Source organism: Pomacea canaliculata, linkage group LG10 (assembly GCF_003073045.1).
Source record: "Pomacea canaliculata isolate SZHN2017 linkage group LG10, ASM307304v1, whole genome shotgun sequence".
In the NCBI taxonomy this organism is placed as follows: Eukaryota; Metazoa; Mollusca; class Gastropoda; order Architaenioglossa; family Ampullariidae; genus Pomacea; species Pomacea canaliculata.
Genome location: NC_037599.1, coordinates 16,186,652 through 16,198,924, shown reverse-complemented (window position 1 = coordinate 16,198,924; position 12,273 = coordinate 16,186,652). Strand labels below are relative to the sequence as shown.

The following is a 12,273-nucleotide window of genomic DNA, read 5'->3' as shown; positions in this document are numbered from 1 at the left end:
GGTAGTGCTGCAGCCAGGTGTCACAGAGGTCAGTCCACCCCAACAGACTGATTTTAACCCCTCATCGCCCTCGTCTCCTGCTTATTTCGCCTGTTCTCTGCCGCTACACATGTCTGTTGCTTTTATAGGAGTTTTGTGCTCCATTAACACCTTGTAACCGCTGGGACAACCTCGTCAACATTGTATTATGGCTGCCGCTAGCGCCACCTGGACAGCACGGGAACACAACCACCTGTTTGTCGCGAGTTGGTGTCGGGTGGTGCTGGTGGTGGTGGTGCTGGTGGTGGTGGGGGCAGTCGGCGTGTTGCAGATCAAACACACGATAAGAGGAAGGCGTGCAACGTGTGATGTGAAAGTCGTGTGTGTGTTTACTGTCGGATATCGACATAACCGCGATTTGTGGGCGACACTGAACGGCCCTCATACTGCGGTGTGTGGGGCAGTGATGACGATGAGAATGGTAAGGTTGTTGTCAACGTTGCTGACGTGAGGACAATGATCATAATGGTGTGAAGGAGGATTAGAGAGGAAGGTTAGAACCCTCGTCACAGGAGACAAGAGACATGTTTGTAGTAACCTCATCATAGGAGACACTCTCATTGTGACCTCATGATAGGAGACAACCTCATAATAACATCATAGGAGACAATAACCTCGCATACTGGTAATGACCTCATCACAGGAGACAGGAAACATACTCGTAGGAGCTACACAGGTTCTCGTCATAAGAGACACACTTGGGAAGAAAAGCAGTCAGGACACCTGACACATTGTCTACAACTGCTCGAGTCCCTCTCTTTGACTTCCACAGACCTGAGGATGCTGGTGTGAGTGAAGAAAGGAGATGACATGGGTCTGACCTGGGGGCACACAGTCCATCACACGAAGCTCAGACCAGAACCTCCCTCCCACACAACACACCCGCCTCCCTCACCCAGAACAGAGTCTCTCCGTGCTGGGCATCAAGCCGGCAGACGACAGACCGAGTGGCGGACTGGCCATTTCCAGGGACAAGGAGTCACACAGCCACGCCACTCCTTCAGCACCGTGTGGTCTAGTGTCGGCTAGTCGTGACCGGAGGAGTCATGGTGGGAACGGGGGAGAGATGTACCCAGTGGAGGGAGGAAAAGCGAGTCTGCCACGACCACCCGAGTGACGAACCGTCAGGACCTGGGTGGCCGATCTACACAAAACCTGTTGCTGGGACTAATAAAAAATGTGTGTGTGTGTGTGAGTGTGAGAAAGAAGGAGGGAGGAAGAAAAAAAAAACCACACTCAAAAGACAGAAGCAGACGCTGGTTGCCACTCACCTGACTGCTCGCCACCAGTCCTGGTCCCTCTTCTAATCTTCCACGGACTGCCTCAGCTGCCTCTGGCCTCAACAGCCACACAACACAAGCAAGCACGAAGACAGCATGGCAGATTACTGGAGAGGAAAGCCCAAAGTCAGCTGTCTCTCCATGATGGTGGTCGTGGTTACACCAGGGCCCAGGAGGCAGAGGCCCAGCTGCGGTACTCCTGGAGCACAGACGGATTGGCAGCACGGGTATTCCACGCAAACGCACTGCATATATAATACACCGCCGGCATCGAACTTCGTGTCCAGCGGCGGCCTGAGCTCAAGCTGTACAACGAGAAAAACTACACTACACTGTGCATAAATCACCTCGCTTTCAAAGCGAGGCTTCAGTCTTACAGCGACTGCGCGCGGTGGCCATATCTGCTCGTGCATCCATCGACGCTCTCTGCCTCCCGCTCTCCCTCTCCCTCTGTGTGTGTGTGTGCACGTGCGTACGTGTGTGTGTGTGAGCGCGCGTGTGCGTGTGTATGTGTGTGTGCGCGTGTGTGTGTGTACGGGTTTGAGCTGCCAGCTACCGCCGCTCGCGCTGCAATGGCGGCCCCACGCTTTTTCAGCACGGCCAACTCACGACCGTGCTAGCAGCAGCATCAGCATCAGCAGCAGCAGCAACAACAGCGAGGCGGTAACTACAGCAGCGGGGCCCAGACTAACGCGGCGCGGCCACTGGCCTATATAGCCCGGTCGTCGAGAGCGCCACAGCTGGCCTTCTTTTCATTTGCACCGCTGCCTCCTCCGCCATCCGCGGCAGCTCGTGATGCTCGTGAGGCCAAGGGGAGGGTATCAGAGCTGAGGGGCGGGGGTTACGGGTCGTCGCTGCTGACCACAAGGCCCCACCCTTCTTCCTCCCCTACCCCTCGGGCGCCTACACATACCCCACCCCCCAACAACAGTTCACTTCCATCTTTTCGTCTTCAGGCTATAAATCTGTCGGTGGATTAAACATCGCCATCGTTGTCGAGGGGCGCTTTGGGAGGAGTGGGAGGCAAGTGTGTGTGTGTTGTGCACTTTTGTGTTTGCAAACATAGTGTTTCAGCGTTAGGTTAAAATACCAAAAGAGTGAAATTTATTTTTAAATTATTGTAGGTGAGGTCGAGAGGGATGACGGACTGCAGTTTTTTTTTTTTTATCACGTGACCAACCAAGCTGGCTTTTACTGTGTGACACAGGAGTGACGATGCTGCTGATGAGTTGTCGCTGACAATGGTGTCAAGATTCTACTGGTCTTCAAACTGGAAAGAAGTGCAGCACCATGCGACACCATGCGACACCATGAAGCACTCACTACACACGACACCATGGTAAGAAGTGTTTGTAGATGTCGAGTTACAAGTTGTAGGAGGAGCAGGGAAGATAAACGTACATTTTTTTGCGTACACACACACATCTCCTTGTGTCAGCCAAACTATTTTTGCATGAAGACAACAAAAACATGGAGTCAGATGTCCCCACTGTATAAGAAAAGAATCTATAATGAATTATAAATTAAATAATATTTTCAACACACACGTGCACAGAGTAACTCCAAAAATGTCGATAAACTCCTTTCTCGTTAAGAACTGAGAAAATATAATTTGTGAATTCAAGTTTTTCCCATTATTTAAATTCCTATAGACACCAACCACCTAATGAGCTATTGTGGGTGAATGCCGTTAATTAATAGACGAGAGCAGCAGGACTAAACTTTGTTGTAATAATTGTGCCTGATGTGTATACTTTATTAAACTGTTTCTCCTTATATTGCCTTGTCGGTGCTCTTAATAAAACTGCCTTTCTTTGTCCCTATATTGCCTTATCAGTGTGTTTTCTAATTTGTCCCGATATTGCCTTATCAGTTATCTTTCTAACTGCACCTGTTGCCCTTTAGCTACCTAATTGCAAGTCGAAATGTTTGTCCCGCTGAACCACTCTTAACTGGTCGGTTCCCCTATTTACTCAAGCACTTATTTCTGTTAATATTTATTTATCTACCATCCATTGGTATTATAAAAAAGAATTGGGATATTAAAAAACATAAGCGACAGAGGTATTGATATTTGGGACAAACAGCAACATAGTTTGTAATTAGGAAAGAGAGGCAGTGACAGAGGTTGTATATCATAAAAATAACAGTAACACGGGTATTACAAACAATGAAGAAACATCGACACTGACTGGTGCTTCTAAAATTACAGCGACGTGGACATCGGTTATTAGAAAACAAATAACAGCAGCACCGACATGTCAGTATTTTAAAATATTAGTTAAAATATTTAAAATAAAAAATATAAATATATAATATGAATATAAATAATATGTAATCGTGACTCAGGCACTGATATTATAAAACAGCAACATAGGCGTTAGTAATACAACAACAGCAATGCATATAAAATGCTATAAAATACCAACACAAGCATTTACAGTTATAAGAATAATCCCAGGAATATTCAGTGTTGTAAGCATAGCTATTCATACCATCCCGTCGTTAGCTAAACCATCGTGATGCAGCGCATGCTGTCTTTCAAAATAATATAAATGCGAACAGTAGGTGTGTGATTTAACTTGTCATCTGGTAAGTTTGTTTATTACCGAAGGAATACTGATGATTGAACTTAGAGAAGGGTTGTGTGTGTGGGTTTAAATAATGTCCATCTGGCTTGATAATGCCAGCAATTACTGGTCTAGTCACTGTTTCACTGAATCTTCATGTCGACTACTCTCTATTCAGTGTTTCACTATCCCTATGTCCTTCTAACATTGGGTGATGCAAAACATTGTGATTTTAAAATTCATTTGCATCCTTTATATATAATATATGTGTGTGTCTGTGCTGGGTTGATCATGAGTCATTTTTACAGTTGATGGTGCTAGTTCAGTTTTGAAAGTACAGTACTACAGTCATTCGCATCCCTTGACAGCCAAGAGTTGAGCTTCATTGTAAAAGAAATTGAGTGAGCTGGTTGAGTTTTGGAGATGTTGCAACACGAGGATGGAAGAATTTTCGCTATATTTGACTGTTTTACTGTCGTCATACTTCAGAAAAGTTACACAAAGGTTGTAGTTATAATGCTCCACATGAACTTCAGTACCGACGATGGTTCACGAAGTTCAGTGCCGGTGATCTCGATCCCACAGTCATGGAGGCTTACCGAGGTTGATGACGTCTTAGTAAAGGCATTGATCGAGTCAAACCCACGTGACACGACACGAGAGATTGCAGACACATTGAACATTAATCATTCAAATGTTGACGATCACCTGAATAAGCTTGAATAGGTAACCAGACTCGATATTTGCGTTCCTTGTGAACTCAAAGACGTTTATTTGACGGTGAGTATAAACATCTGCGACATTAAACAGGACAAATGGATCCTTTATTTTGAAGGACTGATAACTGGTGATGAGAAGTGGGTTGTTTAAAACAATGTGGTGCGCAAACGGTCTTGGTCCCGATCTGATGATTTGCATCAACCGACATCGAAAGCATTCACCAGAGGAAGGGTGATCTCTCAGTGTGGTGGGATATTCAAGGTGACATTTTTTTTAAGCTCCTCCCAAGGAACCAAACAAGCAATTCGAATGTACACTGTCGGCCATTGGACAGTTTGAACGAATCCATCATCTAAAAATGTCCAGCGCTCGTTAATCGTGAAGAAGTCGTGTTCGACCACGAGAACATGAGACCACACACAAGTTTGATCCTTCGTCAAAAGTTTTTTGGAGTCTTGATGGGATGTTGCCACACCCCCATACTGACCTGACCTTTGAGCCATCAAACGCTCGCAAACGATTGAAAGACCGCGTGACTACTTGTATCTTTACTGTTTATTTTACCTCTGCTGAGTAATTTTTTTGACAATGTTCTTTTTTGTTTATTATACAATATATACAAAACATCAAATATTACCACATAAACAACATAGACAATGCACACACAAACTTATAATTGACATCAAGCTAGTATATAAGGCTCCCACTGTTAAGTGTCAGACGACTTAAAAGCTAATTTTTAGTGTAGCTATGAAAGAGCTAAGATCCAACATTTTTAGTCCTCCCTCTTGATATTGCTTACCACTTGCAGCTCTTTTAATTTTTGCAGGCTTTCCTTTCCAAACAAAGAAAAATAGTTTCTTATCAATTCTTTGTATCAAGTTCAAAGGGGGTCAGGTAAGGTAGTCAGCAGGTGAACTATCTTAGCTATTACGAGAGATTTCACTATTGTTATTATCCCCAGTGGTGTTGATGTCTATTTTCTCAACACTGTAAGATATTCTCCATTTCCTGTATTTTGTCCAGAAAATTAAAGTTCACAATTTCCTCCAAGTTAAATGAATATGTAATACACAGAATATGAAAAATTGCCGGGTCCGATTGGAAATTCATGTCTCTCATATATCTAGTATGGCTATTTTTCATGCTACATATCCAGACTACTTGAGTCTTGTTCTTGTTAACTTTTAACCCTGAGGTAACAGAAAATCTGTCTGGTGTGTTAATAGCTTCGTTAAAAGATCTTTCGCTACCATCTAGAAAACGTGTCTCATCTGCTAATAAACCAATAGAAATCCTTCCTCCTTAATCTTTATTCCCCTTATTTTATTACTTTTCCTTATCATTAGTGATCTACTAAGTAATGTGTGTCCACGTATAAACACCTGAAAAGTGCGTGTTTGTTGTGTTTGCTGTCATCAATCTTCAGACGAAATATCTCTAATGAGAAAGTTGTTTTCGTGGAAAAGCACGAGTTTTTTCCCAACTGTAAAACCGTTTTTTCGGTGGGTTGGGGTTTCCCCTTCCTTTCCAATCTTTTTTTTTCTCTCGTCTTTTTCTCTGTTCCAACCAGAAGACGTTCTTCTGACCTCCGGGTTATCGCGAGCTTTTTGTGAGAACATTTTTAAAGTGTCATCTTGAAGCAGAGGAGCTCAGTCACGTTGTGACCCAGGAAGCAATAACTCGGTCACGCAGTCCGCAGCTGATGGAGGGAGGGAGAGGTGGAGGGTAGGAATGAGACAATAAACCGATGTAAGTGTCATACCGTGCAGTCGATATACTCCGGGGGTTAGCACACAGTGGAGACTCCATTACCCTCCGTATTCTGTAAGAATCTTTCTCTGTACCTCAGCCCCTAGTCACCTGAAGAAGTAAATCTTGACATCCGGCAGGACTGATTTTGATTGATTTATTGATTTGATCAGTTTTCTTGATTCGATTGATTTTATTTAATTGTTTGGATTGGGTTGATTGGCTGAGCTGGATTCCTCACTAAATTGATTGGGTTGGGGTAAGACAGGTTGGAGTGGGTTGATTGGGCGACCTATAGCGCTTACCGCGCTCCACTAGTTAGTAGATAGTCGCATAGACTGGATTCTCACAAGCCGCACTTATAGATGGTCAGGCACTTCTGATCGCTGTCTTTGTTGCCAACAACCCTTAATACTTATGCCTTTGACCTTCGGGTACTTGTACAGATGAGATGGGTTGAGGAAAGCACAAGGCTCTCTCCGAGTCTGTAGTTCCGTGCTAATGGCACATCATCATCAGGAGTCAGTGATGTTAGCATTTGGGACACACTCGGCGCATACTTACGAGAAGACCTATCTGATGTCTACACAGACAGTTGCTGTCACCTCCCATGTTAATGTGTCAGTAGGTCGGGCTGTGCAAGGGAGATAAACACTGTCTGGACCTCTGCGGTGAGGTTTATCGTTGTTACTTCCCATTACTTTGACTAGGTGGTTTGTAAACAGCACTCACTGCAGGGATTAAATATAGAACAGAGAAATATCTTTGCACAATGCCAGAAAAAGCATGCAGTGTAAGCAGCAGCAAACCTAAAGTAGAGAATTACGTCTAAGAAATAATCTTGGCACATCCCCTTCTAGAGAAAGAAAACATCAAGTTCCTTTTGTCGGCTGCACATGCTACAACACAATTGTCAAGAAAGCATGGGGTCTCACAACTCATTCATTCAACTGCACATACTTTTCAGAAAGAACCTTTTGTTCCCTGACCTGTAAATCAGAGGAAAGTGTTCTTATGAAACAATTAAAAAGAAAACAAGGGTATCAGAAATAAGCATGACTCGGTTAGAAGATATAAATAAAACTCCTAAAGAAAAAAAGGTGTATTAAATTAGAAAAAGCAAACCTCGCATTTAAAACTTGAGAAGAATGTCATTGACAGTCATAGACAAGTTCCACGCAGAATTTGTCTTTCTTCTAGAGAAGATTATAATGTCTAATTCATGTGAAATAATCCTACCTCACAAATAAACTTTCTTTCTTCAAGGCTCTCCGAAGGTCACAAGGATCTAGAATTATCATTCGCGACCCAAATCTGTTTCCCATTTTGTCTCCACATCATCTTTTTAGCTGATGAAAGTAGCATTTCTCCAATATTTCTAACGAGGGCGTTCTACTGTATTCAGGGTATAAACTTACATCCGGCGGATTTTCCTTCCCGAATCAACTTAGTGGGTGGTTTGGTTCTTGTAGCACACTTTCTACTCCACCCACCCTGGAGCTTTATCGATGATCTACCCAGTGGACGATATTTCTTTGGCTTTTCGTGTCTATTGTTGCCATTTTAACATTACGATTAGCTGTAGTGGAGTCCTCTCAGCCTTATTTTACCTAAAAGTGCCTACAAGGCAGTAGGTAGTAATGGACTTTCTGCAGTGCTAATCTATGATGATTACAGCCTATATTAGCTAACCCACTCAGACACAGTAATTCAAAGGAAATGTAACCTACATACACTTTTTGTTAACTCTAGTCTACCGTGCTTTCAAATCAGTATATCACAGCATGGCATTGCGATTGGTCCAGAAAAGAGTGAACCGGTGACCCAACAAACTAAGGACATCAGCAAAACATAGACACCGACCAAAGTTTTATTAGTTTTCAAATGACGTGAAAGTCTCATATCTAATTTTTTTAAACATGGCAACAGCAGAACACAGAATCATAACAAACACAGAAACACCAACCATGCGACGAATCCTTATTTGTGACTGAATTTACCTTTACAGGAGACAAAATAACTCGTTAACATGTTGCAAGTAGTAAGAGAGAGAGAGAGAGGGTTTGATTTGACTGTTTTAATTTGTTGTTGAATAATATTATTCAATATATGACATTTTAACGATACAAAAACGAATATAGCTTGAATAAAAATGTATAGCTTCAATTACATTTAAGTAAATAGTGTAATATCTGTCTTAAGAAAAACATCCATCTACCATTCGCTTCAATTCACGTTTCCACAGGATGACTCGCTAGATCTAAAACGCTAGATCTAATCCGTGCAAGTTGTAATATGCAGGAATAGTCCATCAGTAAAACAAATAATAAATAAATAAAAGATTAAAAATAATAAAAGCAGAAGAAAAATAAATATTAAATAAAATACCAAGGACAGCGCATATCAATAAGGATTTTGTTTATAAAATCGACGAGAAATCAAGGAATTCAGAATAAGTCTTAGTTTCGCTTGAGGTCAAACGGAAATCGTGGCTTTGTGTGTGAGAGCGCGTGTCAGAAATAGTTCCATCATCTGGGAAAGAGTCCAAATTTCATCCACAACAACATAATAATGAGAAGTGCATATTTCGTTTTTAAAATGCAGTAAGTTTGAGCTTAGGTGAAAAAGGCGTTACTGGCTATAAAGTTAATGTTTCAATTTCGACTGGCGTAGGAATCGAATCAGAAGTCCACGTCTCGAACCCGAGACTTGAGGGGCAGGTAATTCGGCAACAGACGGCCATCAACAGGCATCAACAAGCTGTTAGCTGCCGTCTGCTGACAACCTAGTGATGAGAGCGGCCAATAAAAAGAATGGCGGTTACTTCAGTACAGGGCCAATGGATGTAAGAACTTTAATTTGTATGACTGATGACTGGAAGATCTATAGTTGGTGGATTGACTGGTTAAGTTGTTGGCTGATTGCTCAGTTGATCGATGGAATAGTAAGTTGTCCATGATGATTATTTTATGATCGATTAAAGCAAAAGCAAACTGCTGTAACTTTGCTTAAGTCCAAAAATTGTTTAACGCTATAAAAGAATTATTTATATTATGAAGGAAAATTTTCTTACTGCTTGTTTGGAGCATGGTATTTTACTCTCGCAGGTAAGTATTCACGTTATCTCAAAATTCGTGGCAGTTCATGCTCCAAAAACAAAATTTCTGTTACAGTTTAGAGCAATCATAGGGTCTCCTCCACAAAAGCCTGTCTGCAGAATTTGTGCGAAGACCTATTACAAATGCGAATGTGGACCATACCGGAATCAAAGTCCTTCAGTTTGCCAAGGAATGTACCAAAACGTTCCGTGTTACACACCAGTGAAGAGTCCTACAAGAACCCTTGTGGTACAAAACTTCTTTTTATTACAGAAATACCTACAGTACTCATGTATTTCTTCATCCCTCACTTTTATCTCCATGTTTCTGCCTACTTCCTCTAAATGTATTTCTATGTTTGCTCTAATCAAGAGTCTGTCTTTTTCATGGTTTTATTTATTTATTTGTACTAGGAAAGCACATCAGAGTCTTCTCTGTGAGGTAAAAAGCATCATCATCATCATCATCATCATCATCATCATCATCATCATCATCATCATCATCATCATCATCATCATCATCATTTACTAGCTGAGATATTTATCGAGCTTAAGGTCTTTGTTCCAAAGAAAGCGTTTATAGCTTCTACTTCATGAATAATATGTCTATAATATAGTCATTTCTTTCTCTCTCCCAGTGTAAACAGCCAGCGCCATGTGCAGTGCTTCAAGAAGAGTACGAACCACCAGACTATCTGTGTCTGTCCATCTTGAGCTGTCTGACCTTCTGCTGCCCCATCGGGGTCTGTGCCATCATGTACTCCTGCGCTGTAAGGAAAAAATGCACTGTTTACAAAAGGAAACAAAATTAAAAACAAATGTTTAGATACCTACCGCACATAATAAATTAATATCAATCAAGTGTCTTGAAACTAAATTATTTAATTAACTGACCTCCATTTAACACATCTGACTGTGATAATTGACAATCTTATGAATGGTGTTAAGTGCACTTGGGTTGGTTTTTTTCTTTTCAGTCAAGAGATGCAAAGAAAGAGGGAGACTTTCGTGCTGCTGCAAAATTCAGCGAGAAGGCCAAACAGTTCGTTATCGCCGGTATCATCTGCGGCACTATCTTAATAATTATTAACATTATCATCATTATATCGACCCCTAGGCAGTGCCTTGTTGGAAATAGCTGTTAGTTGTGCCACGTGGACCGATGGACTGTTATGACAGATCTAGTCTGGAAGACTGTCAGGTGCAGCATTTGACTGCAGTAAACATGACTGAAGTTTCTATGACTATTGTGTGAGATGCTTACTGCTACATGCTAGTCGTAGTTAGATGTGTTCTGTGTCCCTGCTGGGGATCTTTGAGAATTTTCTTATCTTTAATCCCACGTAAGCATTAAGCAACACTTTCTTATCACCAAAACAATAGCATAAAACTTAATTAAAATCAGAAGAGGCGATTATGACATGTACAGTTTGTAGACCTCCATGATTGACAGCTGTATATCAAAATGGTAAGTGCTGAAAGTTTCTCTAATTATTAAAGTGTGCAATGGGCACACAATTCTTCCAGCATTATAACATTACTTTTAAACTGGTTTTCAAAAAATGAAAAAGAGTAAAAATCTTATTTTTCTTAAGACTGGTCACTTTACATATGACCCTCACACAAAAAGACGAACTTAGTAGAAAGACTTTCTGCAAAATAAAACATTTTTTTGTTGACTTATATTTTGTTATTGTTTATTGCCCACTTCGTATGTGTTTGAAGTAGATTACAGATTGTGTAACTTGACTTCCGGTATACATAGTTCCTGTTGTTTTGAGAAGGAACATTAAATAATGTAACGTCAGCTCGTTGTCTTCCTGTCGTGAGTCAATACCGACCCGCTTCGTGCGCGGACTAGAAGAGCGAAATGGTGTAATGTCGACAGGTACGTGCAAACTGTATGTCGAAGGAGAAATATGTATTATTAAAAAAGACTGAAGTTTGTAATTTGGCATGATCTGACGCAGTTAGTAGAACTTTAGACTATACACACTAGCAGACGAACTCACACAAAGAGGATAACTTCTTCGATTCCCACTGTGAGCAACTGGGAGACAACTCCTGTCAGCTCCACATTTGCAGGTTGCGTCCCTTGAGTCAGCGCGCATAGTAACCAGCAAACTGTACTCGGGTGCGCTGTAGGTAAACGAATTCAGACGTTTAAACCAATACTTTAACCAGATTTAACAGCAATAAATTTAGAGCTAGGTTTTCTCTTTCGTTGAAACTCTTCGCCGTTTCTGTACCACTTGCTCTTTCAGGAAAGCTAGTGTCTGAAACACTAAATATTCTCTTTATTAATTTAGACGTGCATGAGTATATACAAAATTGCATATATACAGAATGCTCTGTGTTCAGATATCGTACTGGGGTCACATAATGTGTTCTGTCGCAGGGTTGGAGAGTACATCATATCGACCTGTTGTGGGAAATTATCGCCACAGCATCCAGCAGTCTTCACATTCATTTGGCTCAGCATCTCATACATATACATTTTTAATAAATATAATGATAGTATCAGTTCAAAGAGTCGAGGTGCTTCTAGCAACAGTCCAGATTACTGCTGATATGCCTGCATATACAATATCAGACATTTAATGGTACGATGTTGTAGCTCTAATGTGGCAGTTGTTGGTGCTATAAAATTAATGAATTTCATGTAGTGCACTTTCCCACCTAGCGGAAAGTGTAATGCGCATTACAAAAAAAAAGTTAAGATGCAAAGAAAAACACAAAATTTAATTTACACTGCACATATACGGACATCAACCAAATCACAATCAGTCTATGGGATGGATGCAAAAAACTTTAT

The 12,273-nt window shown here is 41.4% G+C and overlaps 2 protein-coding genes across 2 annotated transcripts in view; one reads left to right on the top strand and one right to left on the bottom strand.

The window, feature by feature from the left end:
- The window catches only part of LOC112573377 (regulator of G-protein signaling 19-like), a 112,051-nt gene extending 110,303 nt beyond the window's left edge, over positions 1–1,748 (bottom strand). Inside the window, exon 1 of the mRNA XM_025253678.1 lies at positions 1,311–1,748. The gene's annotated coding sequence lies outside the window, so the exon portion shown is untranslated. The remainder of the gene's footprint in view (positions 1–1,310) is intronic.
- A 717-nt stretch (positions 1,749–2,465) lies between these two features.
- On the top strand, positions 2,466–11,141 carry LOC112573378 (tumor suppressor candidate 5 homolog). The gene is made up of 5 exons (XM_025253682.1): positions 2,466–2,658; positions 9,035–9,206; positions 9,535–9,708; positions 10,097–10,228; positions 10,436–11,141. Exons 2-5 carry the CDS (start codon positions 9,153–9,155, stop codon positions 10,601–10,603), a joined length of 528 nt encoding a protein of 175 aa, XP_025109467.1. The 5' UTR covers positions 2,466–2,658; positions 9,035–9,152; the 3' UTR covers positions 10,604–11,141.
- Positions 11,142–12,273: the final 1,132 nt, after the last annotated feature.